This window comes from Rhinolophus sinicus, chromosome 15, assembly GCF_057876585.1.
Source record: "Rhinolophus sinicus isolate RSI-liver-muscle chromosome 15, RSI-T2T, whole genome shotgun sequence".
NCBI lineage: Eukaryota > Metazoa > Chordata > Mammalia > Chiroptera > Rhinolophidae > Rhinolophus > Rhinolophus sinicus.
Window position 1 is genome coordinate 41702209 of NC_142515.1, and position 20132 is coordinate 41722340.

Here is a 20132-nt window from a genome sequence, read left to right on the forward strand (position 1 = left end):
AAACAAATGAAAAGTTCAGCCTTAAAAACAATAAGAAAAATGCTAATTAAAACTACACAGAAATATCATTTGTCATATATCAGATTCACAAAACTAAAATTTTGGTAGCATTCTCAGCTGTCAAAGATGGAAGAAAGCAGATACTGTCCTACATTGCTGATGGAAATATACATTAAAAACCCATTAAGGTAGCAGCTACCTATAAAATTTACAAATGTGTTGTCCCTTTGACCGAGCAATTCCACTTTTGGAAATTTATCCTACATAACCACTTGCACACTTGTGACCTGGCACATATGTAAAGTCATTAGTTGCAGTAATGTTTGTAAAAGCAAAAGATTGGAAACATAAACCTGAGACACCACTGTGAACTCATGTTTAATTTAATATAGATACAGATATATAGTTATGTTAAGTGTACACACATATACCTCTTAGCTCTGTCCACAGAGAGGGCCGAGAAGTAATGACATCCCAGTAGCTATGAGCATACCCAGGACCCAGGTTTTGGTTTGTAATTTCATTCTTCAACAAAAGAAACCAGGGCTTCTTAGAAAAATGGCTAATTGTAGACCTGGAATAAGGAACATAAAACATGAGCCTGGGGCAACTTGTAGTGGCATTAGTATGTACTCAAAAATGAAAATGATGTCAGTATGTCAAAGGAATAGAAAAGCTAACTGAAAAAGCTACCAATGTCCAAACTTGGAACAATTTGAACAAAATAACATAGTACTGAATTATAAAAGTATGAAATTCACATCCATGAAACCATACTGATGTACATTAGTGATTGAATAAATAATGAACAGGGATAAAATGTGCAAATCTCTCACACAGAATTCCCAACAATTTATGTAGATACTTCACCCTCAGAAGGTGAAGCACAGCTCCCCACCCCTTATGCGTGGGCTACACAGTGACTTCCCTCCAAAGAAGACAGTAGGGAAAGGGGGACAAACGGTAACTTTTCCCTAGAGAAGCCTGAGAAATACTGCCTGAGCCATTTGATTAAGACCGACACTGTTAGTGATGAGCCATGTCAAATAGCATATACCCTTGATATAATGTGAGAATGCTACTGTAGTTTTCCTCCCCAACACCCGTCACCCCTGTCTAATCATGACCAAAGTATCAGATAAACCCAAATTGAAGGACATACTGCAAAATACCTAACACTTCTCAAAACTGTCAAGGCCATCAAAAACAAGGAGAGTCTGAGAAATTGTATAGTCTAAGGAGATGTGACAAATAAATGTAATGTGGTGTCCTGGATGGGATCCTTCAACAGAAAAAATATTTTAATAAAAACAAAGAAATCCAAAGAAAGTATTTGTTCATTAGTTGTGCCAAATGTACCAGATAGATGTTAACAATAAGGAAATCTGTCTATGAGTGTTTGGGAACTCGCTGTAATATTATTGCACTTTTCCATAAATCTAAAACTACTCTGAAATTAAAAGTTACTTAGTAGGGATTAGCCTAACCCTAAAATGGAATAGTATGCAGCTATAAAAAGGAAACAATGAGAAAGCTTTGTAGGTATTGTATGAGAAATTGTATCTTGTTATTTATTAAGTAAAGCAAGGTACAAAATTGTGTGCTTTTGTTTATAAAAGAGACAAAAAGGAGAATTTATGTATGCTTTTATTTGTTATATATACAAAGAAATGTTAGAATATAGAAAAAATTAATCAAAGTTTTCTATAGGGAAGGGTGTGGGAACTGGGCATGTGGGTAACAGGGATTGAAGAGTCTTTTCATAATATATTTTCACATATGTTTTTTGAACCATGTGAATATATCACCAATCAAAAAGTAAATTGTAAAAAAGAATATATGACATGAACAATCCTAACCTTTGCAACCCCTCAGCTGAGTATTCACAAACTAGAAACAGAGTAATGGAAAGTAAAAAATGTTCACAAACCTCACATTCCAAATTTGACAAGATATTTCCATTTTAAACTTTTTCCATAGCTTACAACTGATTCAAGAATATTTCTCCTACGTGAAACTTTATATTGTTCATATCAGGTCAAAAATGAATTTTTAAACTTGAGCAGGATCCATCTAACTACTCATAAACTATGAGAGAGCGAAAGTACGTATGTAAAACCTAACCAGGAAAAAAGCAAGGGATCTAGTGTTTCCTTCTGGCAGGAGACAAAAAAATTCCCTTAAATCTTTAAACCGAGCAAGGTTACAGTTATCATCAGGAAAGAATGTAATCTTAGGCAAGTGTGCCAGGGAAGAGGTGAAGTGTGTTTACGCTTATGCTAAGAGGTGGTGGAATCCTGAGTTCACAGCGAGCATTCCCACCCAGCAACATCTTAATAGAAAAAACACTGAAGAGCCCAGTCTGAGCGCTTAGCTGAAGTGTGGTCAACCATTATTAATAAAATTCTGGTGTGGGAACTGCATTTTATACTGACTCAGTTTCTGATCTGTTTTTTTGTCTCAAACTGGTGCTCCATTACCTACCAGGCATTCTGCAGACAACGCACCTGGAATCAAATTGGATCAGCAATAGTATTATGGAATATAGAATTTGTAAGGTTGTCTTAACAATATACATTTTGGGGTCAAGTCTTTCCAGGGCCTGACCAAGGACAAGCTGTAAAGTATTAGATAGACTGGATATCTGGCCTCTATCCAGGTCCATGGGACTGAATTGATTCCCTGTATTGAAGGTGAATATTAGTAAATAACCATAGAGTACTTTTTAGTTCCATAAAGTTGAATTGTTTTTCCCCAAATAGGAATGGTAAATATAAGTAACATTTATGTATGATTAACTTGTGCCAGTCACAGTGTCATTTGCCTTCCAAATACTGTCTCATTTAATTTACACACAACCTTATGAACTAGTTCTATTATACTCCCCATTTTAAAAATGAGAAAAATAAGTTAGGTTCAGAGAGGTTAAATAACTTCTTAAAGTCACAAGCGTCAACCCCAGTGAGTGAGAGCCCATCCCTTTGACTACTCTACCAAATGTGCCTGGCTTTGGGCCGAATTCTGAAATGCACTATACACCTATAGTATATTTTCGTATATGTATCTTTTCAATTTACCAAGAGTCACAGTTCTTATTTAATCCTCACAACAGCACTGTAATTTTGAAAATTGATATTATTTTCATTTATAGATAAGGAAAATGAAACTCAGATCACCTAGCTAGTCAGTGGAAATTATGAGGTACCAATTTAAGTCGTCCAACTAATTATAAGTCTAGTGTGTTCTTTCAGTACCCCAAATTTTCAAAGACAAGTTTTATTTCTAACAGCCCTTACTATTTAAATGGTTTAATCTTTCATAGTTTAATCACATCACTAAATGTGATTTTTAAAAGAGCAAATATTTCCATTAGATAAGTGAAATGATAACTTTCTTAATTTTTAAAGCCATTATTTATAGAAAGACATTAGAATCGAAAAACTGTTTTAAAGAGTCAGTTATATTTCAACATAAGGAAATAGTCATATAAATGTATTTTTCTGCTTGATAAGTATAATTACATCTAGAATTATAATCGTTTATCTAAGAATTTCTTTTTTCTCTGCATCTCTAATTAATAGCATTTTATTAATAAAATAATCACATTTTTAATCCATCGTATCTGAATTGCTTTTATCCAACAGTTTTCATTTCTAAATTTATTCATACTATTTTCAAGAGAAGTTTGTCATGGAAAACAAAATACAGAATAATAATTGTGCTCCACTTAGAATGATATAGGAATGCCTAGTTATCCAGCAGTAATTTGTGTATCTGACCTCCATAAAAGGTGATCTGAGGGTGGCTGTGAGAAATGGACCAATTGTCATTCATAAAACTAGATTTTGATTATTAAATAGTTTTTTGCTTCTTTTTAATTCCTGTAGTTAGAAAAGAATCCAGACTAAACTAATTACAAGTTAGTGTTTATAGTGCCTTCCTAAAATTTTAAATTAGTCATTTTATTAATAATTTGGGGGCATAGCACTTACATCCTAGAAAGAGTAGCTGTGTAATCCAGAAATGGCTGAGTCCTACAATCAGCCTATGTTCTCATAACTCCTCTGCTATCTCCTCTCCTACCTCCCTGAAAACTCTACTTCATTAGCAAGAAGTGGAAAGGTTATTGATGGTGTTTCCTAAGGGAGATAGAGGTTTGGTTGGGATTTGAAGGTGGGGTTCACATTGGACAGCACAGTTCTCCCCCAGCTGAGCCCTCCCCCAACTGACATTCACCTCCCCAAAGCAGCTGGTCCAACCTGGTTTTGCTGGAGTCTTTCGACTCTCCACCCTTAGGCTCTTCAGTTTTACATCCATATACCCATCAATTGTCAGCAAACAAAGGGCAGTCGACACTCCAGGTACCTGGAATTAGCCTCGGGACACAGGAATCTCTGGGTGTGTGTAGATTGTAAGTAATATTTGCCTGTCACAGTAAAAATGAGCATAATATAACCAAACATGAAAAGAAGATGGAAATTAGTATTTGTATTATAGATACTATAAAAGTTAAGTCAGAGGCTTTTGACATTTCCTTCTTTTTCAGCTGAACCAATGCATTAGAGGATAGTGTTGTTTTGTTGTTTGTTTGGTTTTAGTTGCAAGAGAACACACCACAATCAGTGACATGTTTATTGTGGATAATGGTGGCAAAGTGGTGTCCGTGTCACTCTGCACTGTCATCTGGCTCTTTCTTACCAGCACCACAACGCGTACATTTGAGAAGCAGCTCACTTAAGTTTAAGTCTGCAGCTTGAAAGGGAAAAAATAAAAAACAATGTTTTACATAAAAATCCATATTTCTGGCATCTATTGAAAATCTTCAAGCCCAAATCCCCACATGGTAACAATCAGCTAAAGCCAAGTGTTGGTCGACTGTTCATTTACACTTTCAGCTCTAAGTTCAGCTCTGCTATCTACCGTCACTGAATCTACCATGTAGGCCTTCTTAACCAGCTAATCCAATCCACTTTTCTGTCACTTCCATATATGTGCTCTTATTCTAAGATCATAAAAAAAAAAAATTGTTTTCCATTTTAAAGTGACCTTTAAATAGATTTTGAATATTTTTGTGTCTTTAAATGAAAACTCTTTAGACAGTTGTGTAGTGTTATAGTAATTTACATTTGTTGGGTGTGTTAGCTGCTGTTCTTTTACACCAAATGGAATTATTAGTTTATCATAAACAAACAATAGTTTTAAAATTTGTCCTCACAAATACTGAAAAAGTACATTTTTGCACATTAATGACATCTTGGATTTTTTTTTCCAAAACAATGCTTAAGACTTCTCTGGATTTTTTTTTTTTTCAGCGTTGCATATGTCCTTAGAAGACAGCATAAAATGGCTTGGAGAAGTTATGGCTGAAATAGGACCATCCCATTTACAAAAAAATGAGAAATGGAATATCTTTGATATAAAACAAGCCAATGCTATCATTGATTACTTACAAATCAGGTATGGATTTCTTTTCAGTATCATGTATTTTTAATTTCATATTTTCTAGAAAATGTCTACTAAATAAGAAACTAACCCAATTTTTATCACAGTTTGACATTTACAAAATTTATGCAGTAATTAACCCAACCAATAATTAGATAATATTCAAGTCTTCCATTCAGTAAACAGAAGTCAAAACATTGAATGTTTTAGCTAACCTTGCACTTAAAAAAAGGTTTGTGTTTGAAAAGTATAATTTTATTTAGAATTATAATAAATTATGTGAGCATTTCTTCTTTCTCTAAATCTCTAATTAATGCAATTTTATAAATAAAATTCTTTCAGATTTATCAGATTTGATTACAATACACTCTATATTTTAGGTAGTTGTCCTGATATCAAAATTTTACATTTTAAAAAGCAATGTTCATTCCCACTTAAACATTTGTTTTAAATACTTTGTATTAGAAATTAAAGAGATTTATGTACACCCTTCCTCAAATTTATTATGTGCCCCAAAATATTTTGTAGTATTGACCAATTAAACTCAGTAAGTTTTTCTTTCTGCTTAGAAAATGATGGTATATGGAGGAAAAGTATTTTTATTACAGTGATTCTTCATTGGTGAACTAAGAAATCTGTCTTTTTATATAATCTGTCACAAGGTCTGCATTAGAGTCATGCATCCCTCCCAGGGGATGTTTTTAGAGTTTGCAAATATTTAAACAAGAGTTGGTAAAAATCTTTCTTTTGTCTAACTAAAAGCTTCTGCAGAGTATCTTTGTTCCTCTAATACTGTACACTGCAGTGTTTTCCAACTTTAAATTTTAAAATTGCAAAATAAAGGGTGCTGCGTGATATCCTGGACATGTTCATGATTTGCTTGGCAAGGATCCTGGTTGTAGTCTGGAAGCTTTTTAAATATTAATGTGTTTAATATGATAAGGTTTATATACTGGTTTCTGGCATGAATTAATAATGGTACATGATATAATATGTTTTTCTATAATAGCATTTGATATAATATGATTTCTTAACATAAAAACATACCTCCTAATGTGTGTGTCCCACTAAAAGCCACAATAGTCTTCATATCAATTAGAGTAAAGCAAGATCCTTGTGTGGAGGGAGGGAGTGGAAATGCAGAGTTAGAGAAGAACCTGTTTCCCAAGGTCTTTCTGCCTGTCAGGGCTTGGGAACCACGGGGGAAGGGGGTCCTCTGAACATTTGGATAGCATCCTTCTTTCCCTTCTCTGTTTGGACCTGCCAGGTCTCTCTTGCAGAACACATTTTTACAGCTAAGCTCTAAGCCCAGGAGGTTTATAATGGGCATCAGGACTGATAGTTAACCATAGAAGCAAAACCCATGCAGGCACCACAGTGACACCTTCTAGATGGTGAAAGCTGGCAGCTCTTTTCTCTTTCATCTCATCTCTCTGGACAAATGTTCATCAATGTAATTCTTGACATTTTACTTCAGAAAATGATAAAGTTAGGAAAAGATGTCAGTATTAGTCACTGTTCGATCCTAACCAGGGTAACCACATACCAAAAATCCCTAATCTTTTAAAAAAAAACAACAAAAAAACAGGTAACATTTGAGAGATTAGTCACATAACGTAAATCAGAATTATTTTTGGTACTGTTGAATCTTCATAGTGGGATTTCAAAGAAATTATGTATTTTAAATATACCTGTTACAGAAAATGAAATATCAGTATGAGATCTAGGATTGATGCTGAGGTTATATAAAGAGAAATGTGCTTTTCTATAACAGCTGTTCAGAATGCCTCATAGATTCACAAATGTAAGTTTAGTGGCAATTAAATCACATAATACTTTTCATTTTAATGACTACAAATAAATTTTATAAATATGACGCTAACTCAATTATTGAAAGTACAAGCATGCTTCAGTTTAACCTGATATTAAATTTACTCAACCAGTGAAAGCCCTCATCAATTGAGGGAGAGAAATTTTTAGAAAATGACCCCATAGTATGTGAAACTTAACTGGCAATAAAATTGAAGTCTCAGTTGATAATGTTAATAGAGTCTAAATTGCATATGCTGTCATATATCCGTGATTTGAAAAAATGCCAAAATTCTTCCCCAACATTACTGTAAGTACTGAGGAATCTACTTGTGCAATATATACATTTGTAAATATTATATAATACATACAAATATAGAGGTAAATGCTCCTGCACCTTTTTCAATATAAGACATCACTTAGATACATATCTGGTCTAAGTACAATTCTGTCATTGTGTAGTCTACCTATTCCCTGGGAATTAGGTGAAGGTAATGTTCATAGGCATATACTCAAAATAGGAAAATCAACAGTGCCCCTTTGTGTACAACAAGGTATTGTACTGCCTGGTATGGAGCCAGACATCTTGACCCATTTTCTTTCTGGGTATTTTCCTTTGATTTTGGACTAAGACAAGATGTTTAGCAAAATAGTCTGGGGCTTGAGTCAGCCAGAAGTCCAAAAGAAGAGGGAGGAAACGTACTCTCATAGCAGAAGTGTCACTTTTTTCCCATGGGAGGCCATCTAATAACTTCTTGGTAAAGTTAGAACCCCAACAAAGGTGGGGACCAGCGTGGGGCAATGGAGGCCACTTGACCTGCCCCTCAGTAAGTGCCTCCCTTCCCTCACCTGTCTCACCCTGGCCTTGCCCCCAACCTTGCATCTTTGACCACTGCATCCAAATCATGCATTTTATTTTATTATTGGCTTTGCAAAATCTAATTACTATATTAATGGGTAGAATAAGTCTGAAACATTATGAACTTGCAAGAAAGAATACTTACGAATTAACTTCGAGATGGAGAAAAATTTTACACTAATTCACTAAGAGGAAGCCAAACTATTTTCAAAATACTCTACAGTCTAATTTTTCTACTCAAAATCAGTTATTGCCAGTATAATCTTTTTAACCTTAAAGCTTTTTCTAAGTAAGCAATGTAAGGAAGGGAGAATTTGAATTTATTTTGCTTCATTGAATCATCAAACTTCACTAATCTTGATGTATTTTCTAGCCAACAAATCAAAGTAATGTCAAAAGCTAAGTTAGTTTTCTGAATGTTGATGACTAATTTGAATACATAAGGTGTGTTTTTTTTTCCAAAAAAACCCCACCATGACTGAGTCTGCACACCCATCACTTTTTAATGGATTGTGTTAGTAGTGAGATCAACTGCTAATATAACTCAGAGAGACCCAGCTGCCTGAGGATTTCTTCATTGATTTCAAATGAATTGAAACTTTGATCCATTACAGCATTCAGGAGAAGCCATTATTATACATGCTCTGTAGCTACATTTTGCAAATGTTAATTTCTCAGTTATATTAAAATCAATTTTCTTAAATAGCAAAAGGCACCAGAGTGAAAGAGAAACCACTAAGACAATTTTTTGTTCTTGGGCATTTTGCTGTATTATGAGTCTATTAATTTTCCCAACCAGCGGGAAGAGAATTAGAAAAATTCAAATATTATCACAAACAGGATATTAGAAGTCAACCCTTCAGTGAAATTTTAACTCTTAATAATACATTGCTGAGGTCTTTAAACTTACTGGAAATATTTTAAGGAACAAATATTTGGCTCTTTATAATTTTTGTCTGCTGACCACCTAGTCTTTAGGGTAGGAATTGAAGAAATTACCTTTCTTAAATTAATTCCTCGCTTTGATGTTCGATCAAACCTTCTACAAGAAAATAAGACATCCTCTAAATGGATTTTAGTTCATGTTGCATTATTTTTCAGGTGTTATCAGAGATTAATTTAATCTTGAAACAGTTTGATAACGTGAGAAGTAATTGATATGGGAGTAGATTGTAGAATTCAGGGCCATTCATGCCAGAGAAAAGTGACTCCATTTTGGAAATAGGAAAATAGGAAAAATAATGTGAAGTTTGGTGTTATTTAGGGGCAATGCATTTTTTAGTTATAAACCAGGAGACGTCAGGGTGTAATCTAATTGATCCCTTATCCCAAAGCTATCTACTCATTGCAGATTAATTTACTGATATTATTTTAGGTACTGAGGTGTACTGTCAATGTCTCAAAATGTAAACCTTCAATTTGTTAGCATTTCTGAAAAATTTATTTTAGAATAAAGGAGGTGGTTACCTCCGGAATAGTGTTTAATGTCTTTAGCTTGGTAAATATGAACAACTTTCCTTTAATAAATGCTCTTATATATTTACTTTTTTTCCTGAACTAAATTAATCAGAGTCACACGTTTATTTTATATTTCAGCTTATTTCAACACTACAAGCTATATGAGTTTCTGTTCTTCTCTACCAGGGAAGAAATTGTGATAGGAACTGAGGTAAGTAATTTATCTGGATGGAACCAATTAAGCTGAATCACTTAATGCATGCTGATCAGCATCTGGATCTTTAACTGCTTAGAGCAAATTCTTGTCAAGATTATTCAAGTGTTAATATAACCAAGTAGTAGTTTACAAAAAGAATAATTACATAAAGTGAGCTTTGGATTAAGAAAATAAGCTGTCTTTTGGCATTAAAAGCAGTGTTAATCACGTATACTTTGTGTATTTATGGGCTGATTATTTGACAAAGCTCAATTGGGTAGGGTATGTATGTCTTTATACAAATAAAATCAGGAAAAGGGAGATAAATTAATTCAGTTAAATCCCTTCTAATTTCACATTTATTTTCAGTCAACTCGTTGTTTAAGGCCTAATTCAAAACCCACTTCCTCAATGGAGCAAACCTTCCTTAATTGCATTGCATCTCAGAGGAAGTGTTTAGACAAACTCTTTAATTGCATTCTATTATTTTATTCCAACTGACCTTTTTCTGCTGAATATTGGCTACTCTTACCACACCAATAGCATGTAAATATGCACTGTTACATGGTTTTCTGTTTCCTGTGGATTGATATAGTTAACACAACCCAAATGTAATTTCCTTGAAGGCGGGGATCATGTGCCGTTTCCTTGTATATCACTATACTGTCCTACAGTATAATGTAGGACATAGTAGTCCCTCAATTAACACTACGTAAGTGATTCAGTGACGGTGCATAGAATAGCAATTCTATGATTAGTGGTCTACCTGGAGATACTGTTGAACAGTTTTACATATAATCATGTATTGGTAATTACAGAAATGAATCCTGCATAAGAGAACATGTTAAGGAGGCTAAAGATGTCATAAAAAGTGCTTTTTAGGTTCTCAACTACTTTAGGAGGCTACATTGCCTAGAAGTATAAGGGCTAGGAGTCGCCTTGTTCAGAAATAAACAGTGAATAAGGGGATCATTACATTATCTTTATAATTTTCCTGATATTAAGAACCAGACAGGATGTGCCAACTATTCTGTCTTCCAGAAGATTGTTATTCTGGTGTTTATAAATTTCTTACTTCATAAACATTTCAGTCACCATTATTCCATTTGGGTACTTGTTCTAATGCCGGCCTTTTAAAAATGAGCTGAAGGAAAACAAGGAACCCTTTTGCTTTTGCTTTTCCTTAAAATTTCTTCTTTGTAATCTCCTCATACTGTAGCTTAAATTAACTGTCACTCGACAAAGTTTCATTGAAAACATTTCCATTTCAGTATTACATCATAGAGTGTGACAGTGTTGCAATAATTATCAGTTTGGAATACATTCCTGTCTCATCTATTCAGCAAAACTTTGGGGAAATGATAATGTCCTCAACAGTAGCATAAGCAGATATTTAGAATTATCGAGAAAAAAGATTGTCATAAAGAACTCTTTCCCCTTTGTTAATTGCACAATCATGCCTTTTTTCTCTGTTGTAAGGATATATTTAGATGACATTTATGCTTATGGAAAGATAAAATGGAGAAAGTAGACAGGGATTGGCTCCTTTATTTTTCATTGCCTTTTGTATTTTCCCCAAGCTGACTAAAGCTATAAAAAAATCTTTAGGGAAAGGATATTGAGTCTTCAAGAATTAGACCACTGATGGAATTTTAAAGGATCAACCAAAGCACTTATTGTAGTACAATATTTTATAGCATTTTAGAAGTGTTTGATAACCCTTGGTGCAAAAATCTGTTTTTTTAATTAACACCCTTTCATGGAGGACGCAGGAGCCTGCCTCACTAATGTGGTCATTCATGCTGACCTCAGTTCTCTAGTACCAAACAAGGGCCACATGACAACTGTATAGTTGTTCCAAATTTAACTCTCAGGCACGCATTCAAGTTAAATAACACTGCCGAAATTTAGTTTCTTTCTTAATTGTGGATAGAAGATTAGGACAAAGCACATAAATCCCCTCCAAGGATAATTGCTAAATATTAATTTTAATTATTAGCAGAGACATAAATAAATCATACTCATACTTTTCTTGGGATTTTAAAGAAAACTGATTTTTTTTCAATAATTGTTTCTAGCTATTTCTACTCACCCTTTTAAAAGAAATTTCATGTTATCCTTAGATCATAGAAGGCACATTTCCGTAGATCATTATATTTGACCTGAGCATTTTTTATAATCTAGAAATATTTTAATAGACATAATTTTATAAGCAACATGTCTTATAGTTTATTTAGTAGTTTACAGATCATATATGTTGTAAAACAGAGTCACAGCCAGGATGAGCTAGGAAAATAATAAAAAGGAGCAGAAAATAGAGGCAGAAATGCCTGGAGATGCAGTCATCTGACTGGGTGAAGTATAAGAGTGTCACTCACTTTATTTAAAGAGCTGAGGACTCCCTTTTAGTTCCCCAACCCAGGAGTTCTCCAAGGCTGTGGTTCTCACAATGCAATTAGCCCACAGACCCTCTGACATAAGAATTGTAAGGGAACTGGATCTCCTTGGAGGATATGCTATTTTCCTTGGCTTAGGCCCCCACCTAGAAAGCAGGAAACTGCTATGACTTTTGCTTTTGTTACCTAAAAACTACAAGGAACATTTAATAACTGACATAAGAACACCATTGGATATTACCAATAATGATCAAAAACTCATAGCAGATACCCAGAGTCATAGTTCTAGCCAGGTATCTACTGCTGGACAACTGAAATAAGACAATGCCATTATAAAATTGTTTATTCATTTGTTCAACATATGTATCCAGTTCCTCTTATGCTCTAGGCCTTGTACTAAGGCCCAGGGATACACAGTGACAAGCAACAATTCTTGTCCTCAAGGAGTTTACTGGCTAATGAGAGGAGAGACATAAATAAGTAATTATTATGTAGGACCAAAAATGTTATGGTACTATGGGAGCCAATAGAAGACAATGAGGAACAGCTAGCCTATAGATTTAAGGCTCATGGGGGCTTCCAGGAACAAGTGAAATCTAACAGGAAACACAAAGTTTGTGAATGAGTTAGCCATACAGTGTATTATAATTTAGGGGGTGCAAGTGAAAGAAATTCCACTCAAAATAGCCAGTAAACACAAGGGGTAAGCTAAACTAAAGTCAGCTGGATCTAAGAAGTCAAACAATTTTATTAAGTGTGTATGTACATGTGAGTGTGTAGATCATGAGTGCATATTTTTCAGTCTCTCATCTCTTCTAGTCCTTTTTCACTTCTCGGATTCTCTCCGTTTTGACCTCATTTGCTTCTGCTGCACACAGGCTTCCTCCAACTGGTAGGAGACATGACACAGGCAGCTCCAGTTTAGCAACTCCAGAAAGAGGAGACATTCTTCCTGATTATGTGAATATGATTGGCTGTACTCGTGTCATGTGTCCACTCTTGATTAATCAGTGTGACCCGAGAAGTGTGGTAATGTTATTGGAAGACCCAAGCAGGTCATTTTGATTGGTAGCAGGATGAATAGGTCCCCAAAAGAAGCAGAAAGGACTTTTGCAGAACGAAGAGTCATTTTTACCAAAAGAGTGAAGTAAACACAGATGCACAACTCTTCTTCCATCCAAAATCCCGTAGCAAACCAAAACTTGCACAGTCCATAATGATACAGATAAGGAATTTTATGGCATCTAAAGTTATAGATTATTGATTAGATGAAACCACAGCCTCACATGTATAAGATGTTACAAAGTTAATGAAGGTTCCTTAGGCATCCTCAATTGATACAGAAATGGGAGAAAGCTTTAGAGGGGAAAAATTAAAGCAAGTAGGAGACTGCTTTCAGAGCAGCCACGCTCTTTAGCCCTCTCACCCTCATCTGCTTGTACGGAGCACTGAGACGCCACAGCATTTGCTCCAACGCTAAGGAAACTCGTGTGGACATTGCTGTCCAAGAGGAGGACAGTTCTGAGCTGGCTACTGACATTCAGGAGAGACAAAAAACATACCCTCACTATCGGCTCCTGGCACACCTAACTACCCTCATTCTCTGCCCCTGTCCTACAGTCTCTAGAGGCAAGCTATGGCAAACAAACGAACATCCCCAGACAAGAGAACCAGCATCATCTAATGTAAAGATAAGCTGGCAGCCCCCAAATCACCAAGCAGTTGAGAAAAATAAAATCATAAAGAGGCATGAAACTTTACAAACAGATGAAATAACAGCTAAGGAACAGTTGACAGAGCAAATGGTTAGAAGACTCATTAATATTCTCAGAAAAGTTTGCAAGTTTATTATTGAAAAATGAACTAGTAGAGATCTTAGAAATTTAAAATAAGATTTGAAAACTTTTAATGAAATATCCGGTACAATTTTACGTTATAGATTTGAAAATATAGAAAAAGTGATATTCAGGGAGCTTAAATTATCAGTATTTACTTGAGAGGACATAGAAAATCTTAATAGAATGATAACCATATAAGATCCTGAACAATCCACACATAGAAATGGCATCGGACCTAGAAGGTTTTACAGGGCAGTTTTACCAAAATTTCCAAGAGTAGATAATTCCCCTTTATGTGAATTATGATAAAGGACATCAGGAGATGGAGAGCTTTCAATTCTTTTGAAGTTAATATAATCCTGAGAAAGCTTTTAACTTAGTCTTTGAATTGATAATGACTGTAACCAAAAAAATGGAAAAGAATAATGCAAAGTTATGGGCAATCTCAGTTATGAAAATAGATGCAACAACATTAAATAAAATATTAGGAAGTAAAATATAGCAGAGGATTGGATGTTGAAATAGGGATTATTCCAGATATGAAAGAATGGTTTAACACTGGGATATCTATTAATGTAATTCATTACACTGTCAGATTAAGGGAAGAAAAAACACATGATCATCTCAATAGATATAATAAAGCATTTAATAAAATTAAATACCAATTTCTGATTTTAAAAAGACTCTAGTTAATCAGTAATATAGACTTACCGTCTTAAGTCATAGAATATACCAACCCAAGAAACTCCTAAAAATATTTTAATGAAAGCCTTAAAATACCCACAAGAAAGAAGACAAGGCTGATTATTATCACCCAACATTGCTTTTTAGTTTCTTGCCAATGTAATAAAACAAAAAAGAAGTCAAAACTAGAAGAAAAAGAATGGTACTGAAAAATACCACACAAAGCTGCCATTGTTTGCAGATGGTTTAATATGAAATCAACATGAAGAAAATAATATTTTTCTGTATTTTAGTAATAACCCATTAGATCACATTGATAATAATGAAAACCACAGTGTAGTCACAATCAAAATATTATAATTGTAGCACTTTACCAGGTAATTCTTTTAAAAAATTATTTCATTGTGGAATATTTTAATCATACACAAAATAGAAGAAATGGTATTAACCCTCTACTACCTAGCTTCAACAGTTACGAACTTATGGCCATAATTGTTACGTGTTTTAATACGTGACTCTACAATAGAGTGAATTTAAAGTAACTCTTTAATGTCATCAAATGTGCAGCCAATGTTCAAAAGCCCCTGATTTTGTGTTTGTGTGTTTTGGTTTATTTGTTTTTGCTTGAAGTAGCATCCATATAAGACAACTACATTGCAATTAGATTCTTAAGTCATTTTTAATTTATATAGGTCCACTATTTGGTATTTTTCTTTCCTTGCAATGTATTTGTTGAAGAATACACATCTTCTATCCTCTAGAGTTTCCCACAGCTTGGTTTGCTAATTTCATTCCTATGCTATCCCTAACATGTTCCTCCATCTTCCATATTTCTAGTAAATGGGTAGTTAATGTTAGACTACTGACCCGATTTCAATTCAAATGTTTAGCAAGACAATATGTAGGTGGTTTTGTGCAATTTTATTAGGAGGCAAATAATGTCTGGTTTCTCTCTCTCTCTCTCTCTCTCTCTCTCTCTCTCTCTCTCTCTCTCTCTCTTTCTCGTGCGCGCGCTTTGTGATGTTAGCAACCACAGATCATCACTGCCTAGATCTGTTATTTTATTAAGGGTTAAAAAGTGATGATACTATTCTATTTCATTATTCTTTTTTCATGTATGAGCGGGATACTCCTGTGAATAGAAACATCTACTCTTCAATTTTTTTATTAAACTGAGATACATTTCATATAGAAAAGACAGGATAAGTGCTTGAACCTTTTTCTTTCTTTAATCATTGTCAAAATCCGAAGTTGGAATTTTGGTATCCTCCAACAGTGACTGTGGTAGACTGAATCACCCCCTGCCAGACACCTGCATCCTATTCCTGGAACCTGTGAATATGTAACCTTATAGGGCAAAAGGTATGCAGATGTGACCAAATTAAAAATATTCAAGATGGGGAGATTATCCTAGATTATCCAAGTGGCCTCAATGTAATCATAGGTTCCTTATAAGAGAAAAAGAGAGGAAGGAGCACCAGACAGAGACAGGGAGAGAAATTCAAAAATGCTACACTGCTTGCCTTAAAGATGCAGGAGGAGGCCAGGAGCCAAGAAATTTTGGTGGCCGCTAGGAGATGGGTATGGCAGATATGGCCTCTAGGAGATGGATATGGCAAGGAAACTGATTCTCCTCTAGAGCTTCTAAAATGAATGAGCCCCGTCAGCATGTTGAGGACTTCTGGCTTCCAGAACAAGCTGGTGTTGTTTTAAGCCACTAAGTTGGTGGTAACTTGTTATATAGCAGGAATAAGAAACTAATACAGATTTTGACTAATGGAACACATTTGTTTTGTTTTGATCTATTTTGATTATTATTGCTATTAGTGCTCAAGGTGTCTCATCTTTGGCCAGTGATCCCATTGGTCTACCAATCCCTGTGTGAATACCATACTGTTTTAATTACCATAGCTTTGTAGTTTGTCTTGTTTTCTGATGTGCAATGTCTTCCTATTGTTGTTCTTCTTCTGCTGTATTGGTTTATTATACAGATTATATATAATAGTTCATTTTTCTTCCATGTGAAATTTAGAATGAAACTCATACATATGTGTGTTTCTGGTATATGGCATATACAAGAATTTAGAAAAGTAGCATTTAAAATCAGGATAACTGGACACATGTTTAATGAAAAAAAAGTTAGATTTCTTCCTCACACCAAACTTCAAAGTGAGCATAAGAGATCTGTTTATCATAATGACAGGCATACCCCATAATGGCAAAATATAATTTGTCCTCAAACTTCCTTTGGAAACAACTAGGAAAGCTGGACAAAAAAAAAAATTTTAAGGCTTAAATATTTGAAAGTACTGGCACTAGCAAAGCTAAAAAAAATTTGGGGCCCCAAAATGTGAGCCTGATACTTGGAAATGGTTTCTACCTCTAGCCATCTACGAGTTTATAGAAGGTGGCTGAGAGTCTGAGAAGCTGAGAAGTGGAGCTTTGGTAGACACATGGAGCTAGGAGAACAAAAAATGGCGGGGGAGGGAAAAAGTAAATTCCACACATTGCAAGGACCATGCTTGAAGAAATCAGTCCCTCACTATCGGCTCCTGGCACACCTAACTACCCTCTGAAGCTGACTGAATTTCAGCTTCAAATTATCTCAGTCTCTGGTGAATTGAAGATTATTGGTATGTAGTGTTATTCATCTCCTCTCTAAAGTAAAACAAACTCAGATTATATCAACAGTTTTTGGTCACTCCCTAAAAGTCGTGAGACGTACAGAAAACGGAAACAGACTTGCACGTGTTTCAGATGATGGTGTAATTAGTCATGTACTATAAAATAATTACGCTTAAGAAATAAATATTCTGGGAATATGGAAGATATGAATTTCAGCAGAGAATTAGAAACTATTAAAAATACTAAATGGAAATTCTGGAATGAGAAAATGCAATAATTGAAATTAAGAACTAGTGTAGGCACTATTAACCATTTTTTTAGAAATAACTTAGAGAAAACGTTTACAAATCAATATATAAAAATCAACACTATTTGATTCACAAATAGTTCCTACAAATAAAATAAGCACACGACAAACAAGAAAACAGAAATATGGGCAAAGAGCATAAACAGACAATATACATTATTGTTAACAGATAAAAATGTTAAATCTTACTAGTTATCAAAAAACATCAAAAGAGAAAAAAGTACTTTTCAACTATAACATTTGGCTAATAGTAAAAAGGTTGATTAATACCCAATATTAATGGGGCTGTAAGAAAATACAACTCCTGTTGAGAGGTTTGTGAGAGGTTAAATTTGTAAAGCCACTTCGGATAGCAGATTAGCAAAATCAAATGTGAATATACTTTGCCCCCGAAATTCTAATTATAAGAATCTTGCCTGTGGACGTACTGATAATATATAAAGCTATTTATACATAAATATTCATCAAAGCGTCGTTTATAACAGCTAATAATTAGGGAAGGTCAGTCAAAAGGGAAATGGTTTAATGAAGTTTAATCACACCGTAGAAAAACTCTCCAATCTTTAAAAGGAATGCAGTCGGTCCCGATTATGGTTATGTTAAGATCTCAAACATATTTTTAATGATAAAAGTATAGAAAAAGTACAATATGACTAGTGTTTCCATTTATTTTTAAATGCAGATAAACATGAAAACATATAGACAAGTATATGTATTTAAGTGATAATGAAGGGACTAGTAGGATTTATACTAACCATTAACATGGCGTACCTTTGGGCAATGAAGTAGAAGTAGGACTTGGATAGGATGTGAAGGGGGACATTTTATTCTATATATTTCAGATTTATGTTAATCTTTTGTAATGTGAATGTCTCCATGTATTATTCGTACAGTAATAAAATTGCTCCCTGGTTCATTCCCAGAAGTGTTAAAGCACATTTTGTAAATTAAGTGCTGGCATATAAACATGCTTCTGGACTAATATATTGACAGAGAGATATCATCTGGGTGTTTACAAAATGAAAGACCAAATAGAAAAAAATAGGTGAACTCTCAAGCCATGAAATTAAATACTTTACAACTGTGTTGCTGCCATATTTTAATTTTAAGTATAAACTAGGTTTAGCTGAAAAGTCATTTATAGAGCAAAAATCTGGTGTTGTGCTATAACATCCCAAATTTTCCCAAGAAAATAAAATTGATGTCATGAATTATGTATACATAACACATTATAAAAATATTTATTCAGTTTAATTTCACCAATGTGACAACACATCACATTTTGGATCATTTGTGCTTTCAAAGGTTATGTTATATATAAGTATTTAAACATGCACGCACACACATATACACATATTTGTGTTTGAATGTAAAAAACCTCGTAAGATTAAATCTGCTTTAATAGTTTCCTTAATTTGCAAAATGTAATAGATAGATGTAGTTTTCTTTCTGTCGAAACCAGCATACTTAAAAACACGTTTCATAATTTATAACATAGACATTTTCACACAAACCCTGTTTGCACAATTCCAGGGGGCACCGTTCACACTGTGGTCTGTGTGATTAATGGAGTTGTCCATGGCACAACCTGTGCAGCCGTTGGTGGAGGCCTTATTTTCACAAGTGGTACTGTAGCAGAATTGGATTATTATAAATGTGATAAACTTAGATATTTAAAGAGAATGATAAATATACCTAAGTAGTTACCTTGCCTAGAGTCATATTTTGACAGCCTTTCATACCCAAAATAATATAACACCACTTAAAATCAGCAAGTATAGAAAATTCAGACCTCTCTAAAACCAGTGAATATCAATTGTATATAATTTCATGTTCTAAGCACTTATTCCTAAAGCAAAAACAGAATAAATACTTTCTTCTTCCTTATTTCAAAACCAACACAGATTATGGGTGTTAATGACACACTACTTAAAAATTGTTAGATTTTGGGAGGAAAAATAACCAAATAGAAACATAAGTTTTGTTTTCTTTCTTTAAACTATAAAGGTATGGTATCCTGAGTAAACAAAATATGAGTATTATGTAAACACTCACCCTTTTATGGGGAAAAAAAGCAAAAACAACATTGCATGTCTGATCATATTTTGGAGAGGAGGAAAGCAACTGAAATGTAGCAATAAAGATATCTTTTTTCTCCTCAGTTTACCCTTGAGATGTACCTATCAAAATAATCTAAACTTATCCAGATGATGTTTTTAATCTTGAAAAAGACTTTTTTTTTTCTTTTTCTTGTTGGATGATTGTATTAGCAGACTGCTGGAAGGGAAAATCATACAGGACATAATTTGTAGTTTGACCTACTCACATTGGGTGTTGCTAAAGAAAATGAATCAGAAATTGTTGTGGTAAAATAACTCTATCTGCTCTACCTGACATGTGTGACTAACTGACTTTAGAATCTATCATTTACAAAAAATGGTTGACACTTGGGTATACAATTTATCAAACTTCACCCTAGTCCTTTTCCCCAAAGCACAGAAAAATAATCATCCCTCCC

General features: G+C 34.2%; 1 protein-coding gene across 8 annotated transcripts in view; it reads left to right on the plus strand.

The window, feature by feature from the left end:
* The window catches only part of CABCOCO1 (ciliary associated calcium binding coiled-coil 1), a 563526-nt gene that overhangs the window by 455659 nt on the left and 87735 nt on the right, over nucleotides 1-20132 (plus strand). For all 8 annotated transcript variants that reach the window (XM_088792037.1, XM_074339487.2, XM_088792036.1 and 5 more), the window contains 2 exons: nucleotides 5313-5457; nucleotides 9707-9779. In XM_088792037.1, the coding sequence (XP_088648163.1) occupies nucleotides 5313-5457; nucleotides 9707-9779 (218 nt within the window). The remainder of the gene's footprint in view (nucleotides 1-5312; nucleotides 5458-9706; nucleotides 9780-20132) is intronic.